The sequence below is a fragment of the Lytechinus variegatus genome, chromosome 15, assembly GCF_018143015.1.
Source record: "Lytechinus variegatus isolate NC3 chromosome 15, Lvar_3.0, whole genome shotgun sequence".
In the NCBI taxonomy this organism is placed as follows: Eukaryota; Metazoa; Echinodermata; class Echinoidea; order Temnopleuroida; family Toxopneustidae; genus Lytechinus; species Lytechinus variegatus.
This window is the reverse complement of record NC_054754.1, coordinates 17274020-17296839: the sequence shown is the minus strand read 5'-3', so window position 1 is coordinate 17296839 and position 22820 is coordinate 17274020. Positions and strand designations below refer to the sequence as shown.

The 22820-nt window shown below is 33.9% G+C and overlaps 1 protein-coding gene across 2 annotated transcripts in view; it reads left to right on the top strand.

Annotated features, from left to right (window-relative positions):
* The window catches only part of LOC121428753 (potassium channel subfamily T member 2-like), a 104873-nt gene that overhangs the window by 44901 nt on the left and 37152 nt on the right, over positions 1–22820 (top strand). For both annotated transcript variants that reach the window (XM_041625571.1, XM_041625572.1), the window contains exons 6-12: positions 10384–10492; positions 11132–11206; positions 11966–12049; positions 13979–14073; positions 15351–15540; positions 16721–16885; positions 17449–17585. In XM_041625571.1, the coding sequence (XP_041481505.1) occupies positions 10384–10492; positions 11132–11206; positions 11966–12049; positions 13979–14073; positions 15351–15540; positions 16721–16885; positions 17449–17585 (855 nt within the window). The remainder of the gene's footprint in view (positions 1–10383; positions 10493–11131; positions 11207–11965; positions 12050–13978; positions 14074–15350; positions 15541–16720; positions 16886–17448; positions 17586–22820) is intronic.

Below are 22820 nucleotides of genomic sequence, written 5' to 3'. Positions count from 1 at the left end.
GCCTCGGTTCTTCCTTGGTCAGCTTACTTGAATGAAAGGACAGATAATCATTGTGTTTTTTTTAGAAAGATCACTTGAATTCTATTTTCATTCATGTTTATGATTCTAGCGTAAGAAACTCCTTTGAACGTGCCCCGAGAATATTTGCATCTGAATTCCTTACCCCTTCTCTGAACCCCTTCCTCTATACGCTCAAGCATGCATTTCCTCTTCGTTGCAAAGTTTAAAAACATGGCCTCCGGCTTCTAGGGTAGCAAAGAATCAAATCTAATTTGACAGAAAACGCCCTACTGAAACAGTAACATTTATTCACATTAATCTAAAGGGTTTGTGTGGGGGTGTGTGTGTGTGTGTGTGGATTGTAAGGTAGCTGTGAAATAACTTGCTTCTGATAGAGTACACTGTAATACGGAGGTGCAAAAGAACACCAGTATTATTTACAGAGCACCACACCGTGAATTATACACCAGTGGAACACATGCATTGTGTTAATGTGAGATAGCTTGTTAGTGATGGAATACACTGCAAAAAGTTTTGTCTGAAGATTACACCTTTTGCAGAGCACCACATCATGAATTTTACACCAGTGGAACACATGCATTGTGTCAAGGTTACACCAGTGTTTACAGAGCACCATACCATACAAACATTAGTGTTAGAATTACAAAATGTTTAAAGATGACCACACAAGGCATTTTGCACCAGTATTAAATTTGTAGTGTTAAATATTGTGGGTTTCTTAAACACTATCTAGTATTAATTGGTTTTATTCAGTGTAAAACAAGGGGATCCTCTCAGATCAAGTGTGGTGCTATTGACATCATTTGTTTAGTGTAGGCTGTCAAAGGTCCCTGTAGACAGCAATGTTTTCAACATTGCAGAAAGAAAGATTTTTTTTTAATCATCCACATAGACATGCATTGAAAATTAAGGCCTTTAGATGTGTCATAAATGCATTGCATACAATCATTCTGCATCGGAACCCCATCTTACAAAATGTTATGATTGATCTGATCATGTTAAACTATTTGGAAATCCAACAATGTCATACAATTTTCTCCAAGAAATTTGCACTATGTCCTTTTTAAACAAAAAGAAGCACACTGAATATTCAAGAAAACAATGAACGTATGATTATACATCACATCTAGAAAATATTTTGAACAGAAATGCACTTTCGATGTTGATATTGCTGGCTTTCCGTAGTTGCAATTGATTGGATCAATCGTAACTCTTTGTAAGACGGGGCCCAGATATCATAAATCAAAGAAAGGCAATGCAATCATAAGATTTAAAAAGCCTAGAGATGGAAAAAGTGTGATGCTACCTGTGAAGGCACAATCTAAATTACTAGATTAAAAATAAATCCAGTTTGATTGTGATTAGTGATTATTTCAAATTTTGGCTTAATTTGAATCCTTAAGATTTAGTTTTTTAATCTTAAACAATTTGAATTCAAGTCTTCTAGCTTTTGAATTCAACTCTTCAAGATTGAAATCTATTAGCCCAATGTTCAGGTGGCCACTAACCATAGGTTATCTAAATTATTCATTTTAAATCCATGAAATTAGAGTGTATATCATATGTATATTCTTGTACTCTCCGTGTAATTTGAATTTAGCTGGGATTAAACATTTTCATCGATTTATTTTTTAAGTTACGTTTACTTTCCCAAGAGGAATCATGCACACACAGACTCCTCCAACTCGCACTTCAATGGTAATTCGATACTCTTACTACCATTTGGTTTCCATGGTAACCAAGAACGTAGTTGTAATGTATAATCTGCTTGAAGTTTTTGTAACACTATCAACAAAGAAAATTTGATTAGAGAATTCATTTTTTTTTAAAAGCCAATGTAGAATACTTGACATTTCACTTATATGTAAGGGGGAAATGAAATATAAGAAGGAGAATGCCTTAAAAGAATTTAAATTGCAGTTTGGATCACTTGTCAGTTGCAGTGACCTCCTATACCTTTTCTCTTTGTATCTTTTTTGTTTACATGCTCTCTTATTTTCTCTTTCTCCTCGCCCTACTGCATCTCTGGTGTAAGTAAAGTATTCTGCAAAGGTTTTGGTTGTAAAACAAATATGAGACACATTAAAAACATTTAGAAAATAACAAAGAGATTAACATTTTCAATATTTTTCTTTGATTCCTTGACAATGCCCTCAAAATAATCATAAAAAATATTTATTTGGTTCAAAATTCAAATATATATATAGTTTGTTTTTGTTTGTTTTATTTCCGTCATAAAAAAATACATAACAATATATATACAAGAGATACAAGGAGTAACATATACATACATAATGATTCTAAACATTGATAAAAAAAAATGATTGATTGAAACATGTTAAGAAAGTTAAAAGATCAAACTTAAGACAAGAGACGGTTGGATAACCCATATTCAGCTGCACCAATTATATGTGCGGCTGGTCTTCCATGGGGACCAAGTAAAAAGAGAGAACAGAAAAGAAAAGACAAAAGAGGGAAATGAAGGAAGAGAGAAAAGTAAAGTTAGAAAAAAGAAAGAAAGGAGAGAAGAGGGGGAAAAAATCACTATCAGTTTGCTTACTCCTACACTACTACCCCATCCCCGGGCCCCATCCCCCTCCCCCCAAAAAGAAATCAATGTCTCAAATGTGACAACGCTGATCTAAACGAGTTTAAGGTCATACAATTACGAATATTATCTGGGATACTGTTAAACAACTTTGTCCCCCTATAGAAAAATGTGCGTTTGCAATAATTAGTTCTGGGTTTGGGGAGGCACAAATTATTTTTTCGAAAATGGTAAGGTCTTGAGGTGTAAAATATGTATTTTGTTATATATTTGGGAGCCAAATCATGGAGGATCTTAAACATCATTGTTTGAATATGAAAGTTTTGCCTAAACTTCAGGGTTTGCCATTCCATTATTTCATGAATTGAGTCAGTAGAAACATGTGGCCGATTATTAATATTAAGGATAATTCTACCAGCCCTATTTTGCAACTTTTGTAGCTGATCTGTATATTTGTCATAGGAAGATTGCCATATTACATCAGCATAATCCAAGTTGGGTAGTATAACGCTCTGATAGATAATTTTCAAGTTATTCCTATTGATAAATTTACTTAATCTACGGAGGAACGAAATCATACGACCCACCTTTTCACTTAAGTGGTTAACATGAACATCCCATTTCAGTTCTGAATCAATATACACACCCAAGTATTTCAGCGAAGATACTTGTTTGATGGTATGACCATCAATTCTTAAATCTAGTTCATTGTGTTTTTTTAGCATATGTCTATTTCCAAAAAGCATGCACATTGTTTTGTCATAATTAATTTTAAGTCTATTCAAGTCCATCCATCTATCAAGAATGAGCAACTCTCTATTTAACGTTGATTGAACTACGTGGGGATCTTTATGAGAAAAGTAAATCACAGTGTCATCTGCATAGAGAATGATGTTGCATGACTTGAAAATAGTAGGTAAATCATTAATAAAAATCTTAAAAAGCAATGGACCTAGTATCGATCCTTGAGGAACCCCTTGCCTGATTGGTAATTCTTCAGAGTTGCAGTTATGAATACATGTTACAATTTTCCTGTCTGAAAGGTAGCTATGAAACCAGTTCAAATTCGTTTCTTTAATCCCAGCTCTTTTAAGTTTTTCAAGTAGACATTGAATGTTAACCATATCAAAAGCTTTTTGGAGGTCAACGAAGACCGCACCAGTATACTTTCCGTCATCAAGGTCTATTAACCACCATCCGTGACTTTGATTAGGGCAGTTGAAGTAGAATGTTTAGGACGGAAGCCTGATTGGTCCAAAGTGATAATGTTGTTACAATTTAAATGTTGTACGAGCTGTTTATGGATTAATCTTTCAAGAACCTTCGATAAACAACAAAGAATAGAAATCGGTCTGTAGTTATTAGGATTTGATCGATCACCTTTTTTGTGTAACGGAATAACTTTGGCAATTTTCCATTTCTTTGGAAAGACGCCTTGAACGATGGATTCATTCATAAGATAGCTAACTGGACGTATAATTTCATTTATGGACATTTTTAGGATATGAATGGATAGTGTGTGAAAGAAATGGATGAAGAGAACAAAGGTAGGCATAGCTTAAATCAAGGTTCCCCAGAGCTATCTACCCATTTGGAAAAATTAGTGATGCCGATAAAATGTCTCTGCTGGGAATCGAACCTGGACCCCAGCTTTGAACGCCGGTGCCTTAACCACCAGACCACAGAGACGGGTTAATGGCTAGGGTGACCCCGATCCGATTGACCGTCAGATAGACAGATTTTCGATATATTTATTCTGAAGGATTGGTAAAACAAGGTTGATGCGGGTCACATAAAGCTTTCTGCACTTAACCTTCTTCAGTATATTTGCTGCATTTTAGAAAATAAAACTAATAATACAAAACGAAGAGCATCTTGACCAAACTGAAATCAACAAAATAAACAAAATATAACAACACAGTATGAAATGTGTATCTAGAATTTTTTTTCTCTCTCCTTCTTGAAAGAGAGCTTACAATATCATATAATTTGTTGCCAGCTCTTTAGATGCAACAATGAAAATGAGAAAATAATGAAAATTCTTCTCCAAGTCTGCATTCATCTGACATTTCATTGAGCTGTTATTGCCTAGCACAGGTAAAATGCAAAAGAAATACTGTTCTTCCAAAAAAATAATTCAAGGCTTTTTACTGTGCCTGTGGAATGAAATACTACATTTCTATGGCATTTACAATATTCCCCATGAGGTTGTCAAGGAAATGCAATGTTGATGAAACTCGCACCGCAGATGGAAACATCATTTTCTGGTTCAAATTAAAGCTAATCTCATAATTCAAATGCGTTTTGTGAGTCGCACATATTTTCATTCGCATACATTCGTAATTCCGAAGCTTCGTTATTCTAAAGCTTTGGATATTCCGAAGGTTCGTTATTCCGAAGGTTTGTATTTGCGAAGGTTCGTAATTCTGAAGGTTCGTTAGTCCAAAAACGAAATGAGGTTCGTAATTTTGAAGGCTCGTTAGTCAAAAAAAAGAAGTGAGGTTCGTAATTCCAAAGGTTCGTTAATCCAAAAACGAAATGAGTTTTGTAATTCCGATGATTCGTTAGTCTGAAAATGATATGATTAACGAACCTTCGGAACAAGGAACCTTATTTTGTTTTCGGATTAACGAACCCTTTTACGTTTTCGGATTAACGAACATCAAGGTAAAGGCAATTTACGTGTATCGGAATTACGAAGTGTAACCATTTTCATTTTATCCAAGAGGATGAAGGGTCAAGGATCGATTGACTTGTTAAAATTTACTGTAGGATATTGTAATCTTGTAAAAGTACTTACAATTAAAAGCATTTTATGACTGACAGATTAATTCAAATACAATATGAAGAGTATGTATTAGGCCTCCTGATACACTCTAAATTTCAAGTATTTGAAATAAATCCAGATGAGCTGTGACTGGAACCCAACCAAACATTGGATGTATTTTTAATCCTACGGATTTACTTCTAAATACCAAAGGATTTTTTTTTTTACATTTCAAAGAATTGAGATTCAAATCTTGCAGCTTCAAATTCAAATCCACAAGATTCAGATCTACATCTAACACTTCACTGGTCACTCTTCGCAGCAGATCTCAATTTATTTTAAATCCTTGAAATTTAGAACGTAGATCTGAATAAAGAAAGAGAAGAATGTAAGGCAATTTCGAAAAAAGGAGTAAACTTGATGGTCTTATTTTTTGCAAGTTGCATTCTGCCACAGGCATAACAACAGTTTTTTTAACAAGAGAAGCACTAGAAGCTTTTCTTGCTAACAATTGTTTCTAACATGTAAGAATAAAAGAAAAGACAATTTGTCAATAGTCAGGGGGAAGTAATACGGTAATTTGATAGCATCCCAGCAAGCATATTGATCTCTTCCCTTTCCTTCTGCCGTTCTTTTTTCTTTTCAATTTTTTCCCTCACCACCACCACCACCTTCACCCATTCTTCCTTTTGATATTAACCCCTTCCTGGAGAATGTTTCATGAAACAAATGTAGTAAGAGATATTCATTGACTAATTTGCTCTTGGCCTATCAGATGCAAGGATTTCAGTAGCTGATAACAGTTATCAGGGAAAAATAACAGACTGTAAGGTTCATGGAACGCTCCTCTAATCAGCCTTCCTGTTTAGGGGCCTTCCCCGGTGACAGTCCATTTATTGAAACTGATTGAATAAGAAATCTAGTACATGTTGATTCAGCTTGCTCTGTAGGAAAGCTTTGTCTATGGTGGTAGGAGCTTTGATTGAATTTGGTTCAACATCCGGATCTTTTACTCAATTAAAAGGCTGTCCCACTATGGGGCCCGTAACAAAGCTTAGCAATCATCTTAAAACTGTTTTCTAAAATTGATTCCATTGACTACAATGTACAATCAATTTTAAATATCAAGTGTATGATTAATTGCTAACCTTTGGGTCCTGGATGTGTTAGCTAGCATAAGATTGTATGGCGTGCCATTTTAACATTTTTCCTCATACCCATAATAAAATTCTCAAATTCTCAATAAACTCTAAATTTTGAAATTTGAAATAAGACCAGATTGGCCGTGAATAATGACAAGCTGAATAGTAGATTTATTTTTTATCTTTAGGATTAAGTTTTAAGCTCAGAAGATTTGAACCAAATTTTTAGCTTTACATTAAATCCACTAGGTTCAAATCTAAATCTGAAATTTGACTGGTCACACTAGAAAAGATATCTTACACAGCCGGTCTGGATTTATTTCAAATCTTTGGAATTCAGAGTGTATCAAGAACTCCAACTCTTGATATAAAAAAAAATCATATTTTGATATCAAAGATTCATCTTTATGCTGTTAACAAATGGCAATTTTTTATATTGAAAAATAAGGTAAAATGATTCATTGGCATTCCATATGTGTGTTGGCATTATGCTGGCTAAAAAATTCAATTGTGACAGCAGCCCTTGTCATGTTTTATGTTTGCCTGAAGATTAGTGATACTTCCTAATGCATCCAAAATATTAGGAGAACCATTATCTGACAATTTTATTTTTGGAATTATTAATAAAGCCTGCAGGAGTTGGAGCAGAATTTAGAGTTTGTATTTTGAAAGTCACATGATTTTTCTTTACAAATAAATTTCAATTCTGGATTGTTTTCCCCAAAACTTGCAGTAAACTCAACCGGATGCAGTATAAAGCAAACCTTGTGATGACATTCACCACATTCACTTTTGACATTTCATCTGTAATTTAGCAATGATAAGCCGATAAAGTATGTTGATGGTTTGGCTTCATCTCTGTTGGTTAATGAGAGCATTGGCCATCAAGCTTTTTATACTGATAGTTTTCATTTTCACCCCTACTTATCTCTCTCATTTTACTTTTCTCTCTCCTCTTTCTCTTTACTTTTCTTTCTCTTCTAATTCCTAAATTCTCTTCTATTCACCCTACAAACATTCTCTTACCTCTATTTTTTTGTTTGATCTGTCTTACATTATTTTTTTCTGCAAAAAGCAATCAGCAGCAACTATTACCCCTTGTGTTTGTGTTACCATGGCAACAGAAGCAGCATGTTTCTAATCAATACTTATCCTTGGGAAGCATTGAAACTCGCATGCATTCATGTTTTATTAGTTCTTTTTTTAAAGCTGGCAAAAACAGAACTTATTATGATATACGACTGAGGTCTAATTTAGCAAGTTTATCCTTTCCATTTTGGGTTTTTTTTTTCTTTCTTGAAGCAGTTACTGTAATTACCTTCTATATTTGAAATGCATTTTTAATGAGTTACTGTATCACATTGAATATCTTGACAAAAGATATTTGTGACAATTGTTCTCGTTCAATTTAACAAATTAATATCTAGGGATGAACATTTTGGAAATGGAATATGGGCTTTAGTGAGAGTGTTCAATATAGTTATGCTCTTTTAAATTTACCATCTGTCTCCTTAAAAAAAATTTTGATTTGTCCTTGATTTCCTTTTATTCCTTAATCCCTGATTTCTTATGGGAAATCAAGGGTTATGGGTGTCATCATTGCTCCATAAATTTGGAAGCACTGTTAAAAGGTGCTCCAAGTGTTTGTTAAAGGTGCCAAGTTGAATCTTTGTTTCTGAAGAGAGTCAAGTCTACAGATTCCAAATAGCTTTACGTCAATTGCAATCTTAAACAAGAAATCTAAAAGTCACCATTCTGTTTGTGAATATGTATTTGACAAATGAAAGTGGTCAATATCAACTGAAATTCTAGTTGACACTTGCCATGAAGTTGTTGGTATCTTCTATTTTGTTGGTTGGACACATTATTATTATTATTATCTCTTCAATTTAACCTGCTACTAAAATCATTGCTACTCAAGCCATATTCAGCTCATCGCATCTGGTTTACAGTCCTTTTCAGGACTTCACTCACTTTCATCCTTTCTCGTCTTTCCATTTTCAATTTCCTTTCCCGTCTTCATATTACACATGGTTAACCTTCTCCACACCACATTATTATTTATTTTGACCAACCTGTTTAAGAACATAGCATACAAGCCTACAAATGATTGGTTAAAACAAATGTTGTGCATGTGAAATGCATGGCATATTTGAGTTTTCAGGCAGTTGGTTGGTATTAATCTCATGATTTTAATCAACGTTATTTTAGAGAGGACAGTATGTATACTGTTTAGTCTGCCAGTATATGTCATTTTGTGAGCTAATCCAATTCCGGCTCCCAAGAACAAAAACGGCATTGGCGTCGTCTGAAAACGTAATTGGCTCTAAATTAAATTTCTTCGAACTTAACAAGATTTTCCTCAAACTGATGTAGGTTTGAGGCAATTTGTATTGATTTATTTTTGTTTAAATGTTTGTTCTTTTCTCTGCATTTCAGTTCCATTGTAGCAATGAAGAAAATGCTCTCTCTCATTCTCTGTTTGTTGTATAAAGCTTGAGATGAATTGAGAAACACTCCATGTTTTGTAATAATGATACAGTTCTTGTATGCTACATATCACATTATGATCATAACATTTCTATATGCTTCCAAAGGACTTGGATATTTTTACCCTGGCTTTATCTTTGTGGCAGTAACTATTGTAATCTGTACAAAAGCAATAAAAAGGGCATAGTTTTTAGTTTGTGCAAAATTGTGAGAAATTTGATTGAAAGATCCACTTATTTTTTAATTTCAAATGAAATGTTGTGACTCTAAATTTTAAGGATGTGAAAGAATTCCAGATCATCTCTGAATAGTGACTAGCCCAATATTGGATTTAATTTTATGGCTCAGTTTCAAATTTTCATAGATTTGCATTCAAATTTCTTTAAATTTGTATCCACAAGGTTTAAATCTAAATCTAATGTTCAGCTGGTCACTATTCAGAGCTGATATGGTATCATTTCAAATCCTAAAAATTTAGAGTGTGAAATCCAGAAGATGATCTCTCTCCATGAACAGAAAATTGAAAATGATAGATAAAATTAAAGGATATTCTGAATTTTGCTATAATATATCAGCATGTTAACATGGTGTCCATTTTTTATTGTTGCACTAACTGTTGGAGAATTATAACAATTTCTGAAATATTTGGGTGAAATAATATGTTTGGTGTTCATTTGGATAATTGCAGGATATCTTTCAACATGAGAGATGTAGTAGGAGAGTAACTGACAAAGAAAAGGAGAAGGGAGGAGTGTAGGATGGAGAGGGAATATGAGTGAGAGGATAGAATGAGTGGGGAAACAAGAACAGAGAGAAATATTAATAATAATAATATACCGCTTTTATATAGGGCTTAATACATCGGAACGACCTCTACAAGTGCTTTACAGATATATTGTTACCCCGGTCATCGGATCCTTGCATCCCCGCATACAATGTATGCACCTTCTCCACTCCCTGGGGAGCATTCCAACAAGAGTTCCAAGACTCAATTGCTAGGCATACTATGTGGGCTTTCCCATCCTACCGGGTACCCATTTAACACCTGGGTGGAGAGTGGCAAATTGTGGATTGACTCCTTGCCAAAGGACGCAAGGCCATGTTGGGACTTGAATTCACGACCGTCTCATTACAAGGCGAGAGTCAGAACCGCTACACCACGACACTTATACGGGGAAATTGGGAAAAGAGGGGGAGTGTTAGACAGAAAAAGAGAGAGAGAAAGAAGGAAAGGGAACAAGAGTTAGAGAAATTGAGGTAGTAAGAGATTTAGAGACAGATAAAGGGAAATGGTCTTGAGAATGTTTGGGGGTGTTGAGAGAGGGAGCAAGGGAACAGGAGGAGAAGAGATGGAAGTGGTGTATTAATCATGACCAGCAAACTGACTATTTTCTTCCCCCTTTTATCTTCTTTAGGCTTGCAATGTTATGGGTTCAGAGGTCATCTTGGTTGTGGGCTATCCAGGTTTCCATAGCGATCATAAGCCTTGCCCAACATCTGCTTCTGATGTATCTACAACATAAGGTCGGTTTATTTCCATAGTAACCAAGTGATCATCAGATAATAATAAGAATAAATGTTGAAAATATAAATAGAATTTGTAGAAATAGTAAAAAAAAATTTATGTAAACCTTAATACTGTATAGAACATACTTAATGTTCTTTGATCATATTGAAAATGTTATAATTGGAAATGCAGCTTCAAAAATATATAATTTTTTATAGTTTTTCTGCAAAGATGATTTATTAATTGTTTACTATAGATATTTGTATTTGTTTTTTTATCATTATTATTATTCAATTATGTGTCACGGGTACATATCAAATGAACATGTTGAATTGATGTAATCATTTTTGGTGCCAAAAGCATGAACCTTAACTTGGGAATACATACTTCATTGTTTTTGGAATGAGGACGATGATGATGAGGATAAAAATGATTGGGATGGTGATGATAATAATGGTGATGCTGATTATGATGAGCTTGATAATGATGATGATGATAAGGAGGAGGAGGATGATGATGATGATGATAATGATGGTAATGATTGAGATGGTGATGATGATTTTATAATGATGATAATGGTGGTGCTGGTATTGATGTGTGAAAGGATATGGTAGTGAGTATTAATATAATCCATGTATTTTTTCTTTCCATTTCAGGGCAGCGTCCTACAACAAATTTTCAGTGCATATTTTTTTCTTGAAGCCGTAAACAGTGTGCCATTTATTGTTACAGTAAGTAAACAAAATATCTTCATCTTCTCAAGTATCTTTGAGCATCCTGTGCAAGTTTCAGGTCACATGACCAAGGTCAATGAACTTTGGCCTTGTTAGGGGTATTTGTTGAATTGCCATCATAACTCTGTAACTGGATTGGTCTAGTTCATAAAACATGGACAGTAATCAAGTATCACTGAAGCTCTCATGCAAGTTTCAGGTCACATGACCAAAGTCAAAGGTCATTTAAGGTCATTGAGCTTTGGCCATTTTAGAGGTAATTATATGAGATTGCTGTCATAACTTTCAAAGTTTTTAGATATAGTTTATAAAATGTGGAAATAGGGGTAATCAAGTATCACTGACGAGTCTTAGTTCTCATGATCAAGATCAAATGTCATTTATTGTCAGTGAACGTACTATTGCAACATTATAGGAATGGTGTTTTTTATGAATAATTATTTTATAGTAGTTTTCAAAGACAGCATTGCTGCTATATTGAATAGCGTTAAGAATTCAAAGAATATGTCCATGAAAAGCTTTGAAATAGAATCCTTCATAAATATTTGATGAAAATAACATGAATTTATTTAATCACTCTCAATTGTTCCTTGATTTAACATTGTTTTTGTTCTTTTTTATCTCTCTCTTTCTTTCACTGCACCGTGGGCACTCTAAAGAGTGGATTTGGCACATTACAAATCAGATTTATTATTATTATTATTCTTTGAAGATTCATATTCTATTAAATTTTTTAAATTTTCCTTACCCTTTCAGATTTTCTGGGAGCCTCTTAGAAACCTATTTATACCTATTTATCTCAACTGCTGGTTGGCGAAGCATCTTCTTGAGAATCTTTTTGTGAGTATCGCCCATGATCCTGTTTCACAAAGCTTGGTATCAAATGACAAGTTATAAGCTACATAAACTCTGCAATGTGATTGGCCGGTTTTGTATTAGAGCTCTAGAATTTGTGATAGACGATAAAGGCTCTGACACAGGTTCTAGTTGTAGCCCAGTGGATTAGTCTTCGGGCTTTGAAACAGAGGGTCGTGGGTTCGAATCCCAGCCATGGCGTAATTTCCTTCAGCAAGAAACTGATCCACAATGTGCTGCACTCAACCCAGGTGAGGTAAATGGGGAGCGGTAGGAAGTCATTTCTTAAAAAGCTGCATGTGTGTGCGCTATGAACGCTTAGCTTAGCTGGGTAATATAGGAGCACCTAACAAGGTGGATATGTGCGCAATATAAATTCCCTATATTATTATTATTCAACTGGGAGCAGTGGTTGTCGTAGGAAGATGTGGAATTAGATCAACTGTATGTAACTATATGTATGTTGCCTTCAACCAATCCAATTAGATGGAAGGACATTGTCTGCTTATGGGAGTGTGTCCCATGAGGAAAAATGTTTCCAATCATAAGGGGTATTCACACTGGTAGTGAATCATCATAGTGATTCTTACGGGTTTTTCTGAATGAGAACAGAAAAACTGCATCAAACTCTGGGATAAAGACCGCATGAAACATCATGAGACATTTGCTGATTTTCTATCATCGCAAGTAAATCACTCGCGATGATACTAATGTGAATCCGATGATCCGAAACTCTGATGTTTTGTTTGAATTTAGTGCGTTGCCAATGTTCAAAGCAAGCTTGATGCGGGTAAATTGATCCATTCTGCAGCCGCACTCGTGTCCAAAAGACTGTGATGTTTTTACAGGTCCAGAAAGATTGTGATGTTAAGCACCAGTGTGCATCAAGAAAAGGGAATATCGCAATAAGCTCGCAAGTCAAATAATTACGGTCTTCCAAATGAGAATGACCCTAGAGACATAATTTCCCCTACACCATACCCTCCGCTGTACCAAGGACAATTAGTAGGTTTTTACATTAGTATGATACAGTTTGTTGGAACTAGAGCAATGTAAGGGGGCTTTACAAGAAACTTGCAATCAGTTGCAAGTCAATATAAATTTGTCTTTGAATCAGTCATAAGTGTTGTAATTTGATTGCAAATTTTGGATTGATTGCTGGGGCCCGTTGTTGTAACTTTGCCATCATGGCAACTACCAAGGAAACCTTGATTCTGATTGGCTGCTTGGCCCTGTTACCTTGGTAGTTGCCATAGTGGCAAAGTTACAACAATTGCAAGTCCTTTATGAAACGAGCCCCTGGTCTGCTCCTGGCTACAGGAAGTATGAATCGATTGGCTACAGTTAAAATTGATTTATCAGTTGCAAGTTAGTGAATTGATATTGCAATATCTCTTACAACACCTTAGGGCATACATTTATAAAACAGGTGAAGTGGTATTTACTGGAATTTCAATCTACATGTCAGATGGTGCAGAGCTTAATTATTTTCTTATTTTTCATCTTTTATCAAATCCTTACGTTTTTACCATGAAATAATGTTTGAAGTGTATGAAATAATAAAATGGTTTGCTACATATATGCTGTTCTTTTAACAAATTTTCTTGTTCATAATTTTTTTTTATACTACTAATATAACAATATACTGATTTGCACAGTGCAAAAACTATGTGCATATCTTCTTCTGTACTGTAATAAAGATCTCCTGAAATGCTTGGAAAAAAGAATGTACGGACATTAATGGAAAAGATAGGCTTTTAGTCTAAGTTTGAACATTTCTACTTATGGAGAGGATCTAATTACATATGACTAGCCATTCCATAATTTGGGGGCTGCGCAGGTGAAGGTATACTTTATGAACCTTACATTTGTTTGATGAAATTTAATTCTCTCCCTTTCTCTTTTTTTTTATAGAATGATCTTCACAGAGTTATGATGCGTTCACATTCTGCTCTCTCTCAGCGAGTCATGATATTATTTTCATTCATATTTTGCCTCATATTCACCTGGTGAGAACACTTCCAATTTTTGTTCTAACATCGTTGATTGATTGATTAAATAACAGTTTTTCAAAGCTATCTCAAATATTTTTTGCCTCCATTGTGGATCTATTTCATATCTATATATATATTTTTTCAATTCATATACATATGACCCTTGTCTTTTCCTTTTACAAATCACGGTCTGTTTTAAGGAACCCTTGAGACAGCATTGTCTTTACAAGCACTTACTGACCTGGGGCGGTATTCTGAACATTGCCTTTTCTCCATATTTTATCTTATCTCAGAGATATGACAAAATCGGTATTCTGGTGGATGTCATAACTTTTGTCACAAAAATTGTCATGAATTTTGTCTCTTCTCTTTAGCGCGCAGCAAAAATACATGGCTTTAAATGCGCATAATCCTTTTATACAAGCAAAAGATATGACAAAAGTTATGACAGGGGGGTAGCAGTCATAAATTTTGTCATATCTTTTAGTACCAAATATTCCGATACCCTGCCGACTGAATGTCAAGCAAACAATTATATTATTTAGATTAGATTGTGGTATTAGTTTCATTCATCTTCCATGACAATTTTCAAAATTATTTTTTCATGCTACAATTAGTTAGGCCCTACATATATTTCTCCTTTTTTTCTCTGTTTTCCTTACTTTTATACTTCTCTAAAATTCTTCACAGCTCCCTGTCTCTCTTTGTAATTAAGCGCATCAATATACGCGTAGTTGCGCGATTCCAGCAACTATTTGGGGGATACGCCCTACTTGCCACGGGGCTTTCCTGTTGGCTAGAAGGGCTCCAACTGGGAACTAACGATGATTTTTATTGGTTTGCTTCCGAAAAGATGGGTGGGAACTTTGAGAGATATGACAGGGAAAAGACAATGTTCAGAATACCGATTTGTGCCAATCATAGCTGTGTCACATCTCGGAGAGAAATAACAAAATTTATGAAAAAAGTTATGTCAAAAGTTATGACAAAGTTACAGAATACCACCCCTGGGTTTCGTAACACAAAGATTAGCAATCCACATTTGGCGACAAATACTGACCAGGAACTTAGAAATGTTCTTTTATAACTGCTATTCATTGCTAAGTTTGTGTTATGGGGCGTAGATCATGTTTCCATGGTTTGCTTGAGCGTGCAATGTCAATTTTCGTTGCGCACCTCTTGCACTGCCGTGCATGCACAAAAAGGTGGATGTCATGTCACGTGTACTAGCCAATTGGGATTCTTGAAATAATACACCTATTTTATAACTCCTTTTATCTCCCCTATTGCAGTGCCTGTGGCATGCATCACTTAGAGAGAGGAGACATCAGTACCAATGGCATGTCATTCTTCCACGCATTTTACTTCACAATCGTAACCTTTTCCACCGTGGGGTACGGGGACATCGAGGTCCGCATCTGGCCTTCCCAGCTCTATGTCATCACCATGATCTGTGCGGCCCTTGTCATCCTTCCCATACAGGTCAGAACAAAGGGAGGCATTTCACGAAGAGTTTTGTCATTGCATTTTTACTGGCTGATTCGCTCTCAGCCAATCAAATGCGAGGATTTCCAGTATCTTTTAACATCTGTCAATGAAAATCAGTGACAAAACTATCCATGAAACACTTCCCTGGCTAATTGCATTTGTATCAGCAATAATTTAAGGAAAAATGAATGAACTTTTGAAAGAATGAATGTAATCATCCACAGTGAAGCACATGATGTTGCAAAAGAGGCATACATACGGTTTGCCATGAAAAGTCATGGAAAGAACTGTTCCAATATTTGGAATAGAGAGAAGTTGATCAGAAATGGAAAATTAAAAGATTGATTTGGGACTGAACGATTAGTTATAGACAAGTAATAGGAATTAAAAAAGTATTTTTTATACATAAATTTGAGCATTTTAACAGTGTGATTACATATTCATTTAGTACACTATGTGTATATAAACACTGCAAACAACTATCCTGTAGATGTATCCAGTTTGAAATCATTTTCTGACTGTAAATTTTGAGCATTTGAACAAGTGAATCTCATCTTCACATAGACTGCAGTGTGAACACAATGGAAACCATCACACTGTTGAGGTATCCACAGTGTTCAATTATCTCCACACTTATGTGAACACACTGAATAATCACACTGTTGGTGTCCACAATGTTAAATCACTATCACCCTTGCAGTGTGAATTGCATGTTCCAATAGTTCATTATGTGAACACACTGTGAACTGTCCACAGTCTTAAAATATCTTCACACTTAAATTCTAGCATATTTACAGTGTGAATACATGTTCACATAGTCTGTTATGTGGACACACTGAACAATCACACTATTTAGGTGTCCCCTGTGTTAAATTATCTTCACTATTACAGTGGGAATTACATGTTCACATAGTCCGCTATATAAACACACTGTGAACACGCTGTTTGACTCTGTTCACACATAAATTTTAGCATATTTACAGTGTCAATTTCACGTTTACATAGTCCATTATGTAATCTCACTATGAACACACTGTTTGGCACTGTTGTGTTGATCGAGGGATATTTCGCTTCAAAATGACAATGTTGGGAGGGAACCAAATCATAACTAAATCAAGTTTTGTGTGATTCCTCTTCATTCTGTTTAATTCTCATATCTTATTCAAATCTGCAGTTAGAAAACTTAGCTTACTTGATTATGGAGAGACAAAAGCAGGGTGGGACATACAGCAGACATCGAGCGCAAACAGAGAAGCATGTTGTCGTATGCGCAACCAATCTCCAGTATGACCTTATTGTTGATTTCCTCAATGAGTTCTATGCTCATAATGATCTTCAGGTTTGTCCATCCTTTGATAAAACTCCTTTATTTAAGTCTTACACAATTAATATATGGTATTGTGATCATTGTTTCCATCAATTATGACTGCAAAGCTTAAATACACATTCAGTATCTAGGTACATACAATAAATACCATTAAGTCATAAGTGAATTAGAAATGGTACTTTTTTTTTCTCTCTCTCTCTCTCTTTGCCTGTCAGATTTTGGAGGGGTGCATTTGCTTCTTCTCAGTGTTTTTAATGTAGTAAGATGCAGTGACATATATATATATATACAAGTAGTATAGCAATTGAGTACATATGTACAAGTAATTCTTTTAAGAATAAAGAATTATGACCATAGAATAAATATAAGTGATAATGTATGAGTGTCAAATCACTGTAATGTACTGTGTGATCCTATGGAGTTACAGGTCCGAACTCTGAATATATTTCAGTGATCTATACTTAAAAAATGGAAAAGCTAATAAGATTCACTTTGTTACTGAATAGGAGGATCTAGATGCAAAGGTCTAATTTAAACCTCTAATGTGTTTGCCTTTTTACTCCTCTCTCTGATAGGATTTCTTTGTGGTTCTCCTTTCTCCTTGTGAACTTGATAATGCCCTCAAGGCTCTCCTGACCGTCCCTCTCTGGGCCCAGAGGGTCATCTACATCCAAGGATCAGCCCTTAAAGATGGTGATCTTATCAGATGCAGGTATATATCTTTGGTTATTTGCACTGTACGTCTCATACATGCATATGAGAAATAAATTATGAAGATCATATGAAACAATAAAGGGAATATACATAGGCACAAGGAGTATTCATAAGAGTAAGGAGTATACATTAGAATAAGAGTATACAAAAGAATACGAGTATACATTAGAATAAGAGTTTACATAAGAATAAGAGTATACAAAAGAATAAGAGTTTACATAAGAATAAGAGTATACAAAAGAATAAGATTATACATTAGAATAAGAGTATACAAAAGAATAAGAGTATACATTAGAATAAGAGTATACAAAAGAATAAGAGTATACATTAGAATAAGAGTATACATAAGAATAAGAGTATACATAAGAGTATACATTAGAATAAGAGTATACATTAGAATAAGAGTATACAAAAGAATAAGAGTATACAAAAGAATAAGAGTATACAAAAGAATAAGAGTATACATTAGAATAAGAGTATACAAAAGAATAAGAGTATACATTAGAATAAGAGTATACATAAGAATAAGAGTATACAAAAGAATAAGAGTATACATAAGAATAAGAGTATACAAAAGAATAAGAGTATACATAAGAATAAGAGTATACATTAGAATAAGAGTATACAAAAGAATAAGAGTATACAAAAGAATAAGAGTATACATTAGAATAAGAGTATACAAAAGAATAAGAGTATACATTAGAATAAGAGTATACATAAGAATAAGAGTATACAAAAGAATAAGAGTATACATAAGAATAAGAGTATACATAAGAATAAGAGTATACAAAAGAATAAGAGTATACATTAGAATAAGAGTATACAAAAGAATAAGAGTATACATTAGAATAAGAGTATACATAAGAATAAGAGTATACATTAGAATAAGAGTATACAAAAGAATAAGAGTATACATAAGAATAAGAGTATACATAAGAATAAGAGTATACAAAAGAATAAGAGTATACAAAAGAATAAGAGTATACATAAGAATAAGAGTATACAAAAGAATAAGAGTATACATAAGAATAAGAGTATACAAAAGAATAAGAGTATACATTAGAATAAGATTATACAAAAGAATAAGAGTATACAAAAGAATAAGAGTATACATTAGAATAAGAGTATACATAAGAATAAGAGTATACATTAGAATAAGAGTATACAAAAGAATAAGAGTATACATTAGAATAAGAGTATACAAAAGAATAAGAGTATACATTAGAATAAGATTATACAAAAGAATAAGAGTATACAAAAGAAGAGTATACATTAGAATAAGAGTATACATAAAAATAAGAGTATACATAAGAATAAGAGTATACATAAGAATAAGAGTATACATAAGAGTAAGAGTATACATAAGAGTAAGAGTATACATAAGAGTAAGAGTGTACATAAGAATAAGAGTATACATAAGAATAAGATTATACATAAGAATAGAGTATACATAAGAATAAGATTATACATTAGAATAAGAGTATACATTAGAATAAGAGTATACATAAGAATAAGAGTATACAAAAGAATAAGAGTATACATAAGAATAAGAGTATACAAAAGAATAAGAGTATACATAAGAATAAGAGTATACATTAGAATAAGAGTATACATAAGAATAAGAGTATACAAAAGAATAAGATTATACAAAAGAATAAGAGTATACATTAGAATAAGAGTATACAAGAGAATAAGATTATACATTAGAATAAGAGTATACAACAGATTAAGAGTATACAAAATAATAAGATTACATACATACGAATATTGAGTATACGTAAGAATAAGATCATAAATAAGAATATGAAATATGCAGAATATTAAGGAGTATGCATAAGAATAATTAATATATATAAGAATAAGCAGTGTACATATGAATGATTAGTAGATTTAAGAAGAATGAATTTGCATTTATACATATACACGTAGTACATGTATGTAAGGAGTATATATGAGCATGAGAAAAATACATATAAGAAGGAAGCATAATAAGGAATGGTTAAAGTAGGAACAATCAATTGTTAGTAGAATGAAGACCATAGGAATAAAAAAAATGGAATAATAATAACAATAACGGCAGATTTACCCAGGGTAGCCACTTAAGTTCCGAGAACTGTTCTCCCAGCGGGCCCTGCTATTATCATTACATACAGTGTATGCAAAGTAATATAAATAAAAAGACAAATCATGTTGGTTCATCGGTGGACATATAAGTCCATATTCTGAAAATCGGGTTTAATTTAAACTCTGGTTCAAAGTTGTGGTTTAACTATGGATAGCCAATAGTGGCATAAATATCTAACAGTAGAATTTCAATGTATCAGCTCATTTTTCTCTCAAATCATTCTTTATTGTTTTGGAAGGCTAAATAAGATGGTTTTCTTCACCATTCACGAGTTAGAAAAGAACATAGTAAATATAAGAAACATACAATGTAAGGAACCTTTTTGACGTTTTTGGCTTTCCATATTTTAGCACAAAGTTAGACCAGGGTCTAAGTTAAACCTGACTTCAGAATACGGGCCATAGTCTGTAAGAAATGAAGAAAGATGGATAACTTCCATCAGAACTTTCAATTTAGTTAATTATCTTGCCAATATCCTAATGAAAATCTCATCTTCCTAGCTGCCAGCAGATTCTAAGGGGAAGATTATGATGAATTTTGTCTATCCCAGCATTGTTTTCAAATGCTTTGGGGCATTTCTTATAGAAAACTAATCTCTGCGGAAATCCGGGCATCAACAATGAAGCATAGCATTAGAAAGGACTAACATTAGAAATAATCTGTATTGAGTATATAAGGAGTATTGATGAACATGAGGAAAATGTATATTATGAAAATAGAACACTATGTCCTGTATTCTGAAGTCAGGTTTAAGTTAGACCATGGTCTAACTCTGCTAAAATTATGGGAAGCCAAAAGTGTCAAAATTTTTATTCAGTTGTATGTTTCCTATGTTTACTGTGCTCTTTCCTGATTCATCGATGGTGAAGACAATCATCTATATATGCTTCCTAGATAAATATGAATGATTTGAGAGCCAGATTAGCAGAAATATGATATCTCTACTGTTAGTTATTTATTTAACAATTGGCTATCCATACTTAACCCTAAATCTCCCGGGGTATTTTGATTCTTGTCATTCCCGGGGGGGGGCCATAATGGCCCCCCCTTAAGATCTCGGCCGCCGATCGCGCGAGCGACGCAAAAATTTGCACGCTGGTAGTGTGCGATGTAATCTACAAGGCTGTATGGTAAAATTTTCCAAAATAATGAGATTTTATTTTATATGAACTAATTATGCTAATTTATGCATAAATCATACTTTTTGCTCTAATTCACAAAATAAAGCTCCTAGAATGCTAATTTTTGTTAAAAATTTTCTTTGTAGCATTCTTAACAATCGTAATTCAAAAAAACTTTGGTTTGGAAATAAATTTCTTATGTATTTCTTTGTTTTTTTACTTTTTGTTTTTTATTGTTTTTTCAATGGAAATTTGTTCCAGACATAATTCTGATCATAAACAAGGCAAAATTAATTAAGTTTAATCAGTAAAAGTAGAAATAATGATACATTTATGAATTTTGGCTAAATACGCAATTTGCATTGGATTTGTACATGAAATCACATTTATGAGCAATTTTGGGTCTGACATGCACTTGCATAATGTTGCGTAATGTCGTAACCGCGTACCCGGGCGTCACAACTTTGGTCTCAAAATTTGCGCAAGACTTGAATGTAAAAAGTCAGTGAGCTGCGAGGTGAAAAAATTTTGCGCAGCAGATATATCGCGAAAATTGTTGAGGGGGGGCCATTATGGCCCCCCCCCCCGGGAGAATTAGGGTTAAAGCACAACTTTAAAACTGAGTTTAAGTTAAACCTGACTTCAGAATACAGGCCAATGAGAAATGCATAAGGAGAGTAGAGCTATGCATTAGTAGAGTAAAGGATTATACATAGGAAAAAAATATTATACAGTGGAATAAATATGCAAAAAAATATAAATACAAGACAGATCATGTTAGTTCATCAGTACATTATAATCTGTAAGAAATGAAGAAAGGAGGATAACTTCCATCAGAATTTTCAATTCAGTTAATTTTCTTGCCAATATCCTAATGGAAATCTCATCTTCCTAGCTGCCAGCAGATTCTAAGGGATACATCATGATGACTTTTTTTATCCCAGCATTGTTCTCAATTGCTTCGGGGCATTTCTTATAGAAAAATAATCTTTGCGGAAATCAACGCATCATCTATGAAGAAATATAAAGGACCTAAATTTTTCATTAAATGAAAATATTCTGTTACCTCGATTTGTTTAACCTGGTTAAAGGAAACTAGATGTTTTACAGTTCTCATTATTTTCATCACTAAATATGATTTATATTCCTGGCAAAGCTGGTTGGGGGAAGCTGCAAACATCAGGGTCCCGTCTTACAAAGAGTTACGATTTGTCCAATTAACCACAAACTATGGAAAGCCAGCGACGTCATCTAAAATGCATGTTGTTTCAAAATATTTTCTAGATGAGATGTAAGTCATACATTCGTTGTTTTCTTGAAAAATTCAGTGTGCTTTTCTTTGATGACCAAGGTCATTTTGCAATTTGTTGGATAAAATATTATGACATTGATGGATTTCCATATAGTCATGGCTGATTAGTCATGGCTGATTGGATCAATCGTAACTCTTTGTAAGACAGGGGCCCCAGAAAAACACCCAAGAGATAGGCTTTGTGATGCTGTTGAAACTCAATCCATCAAATGTTCCTTTACAATCCTGGAGAAAATCCAATGACATTTACCAGGATAGGAGATGGGTGTCATGTGACGGTTATCGCTCTCTTTGTTGCCATGGTTACTCGCTTATTTGATTGTGTGACAACTGGGGTAGGCCAGGGGCCGTTGGGCAGGATTACATTGACTTGACAAGTGAGCTGAGGTTTTGTAGATGAGATTTTTTTTATTGTTTATAAAGTGTGTTTTTTAACGCTCACTGCTTAGTATAAGATATACTTGTTTACTCTTGGTGTGCACCACCAATTCTTTATTAAAGAGTTCTTTCTTTTTAAAGCCATCAGAATGTAGGTGCAGGAACCAATTATTTTATATATAAGAAAATCTTGAAAAACATGCTTATATTGTCACCATAGCATTGCAGATATATGGATCTGGTACATTTACATAAACCTCGTGTTAAATAGTAAAAGAAGAGGCCTTAATAGGAGAA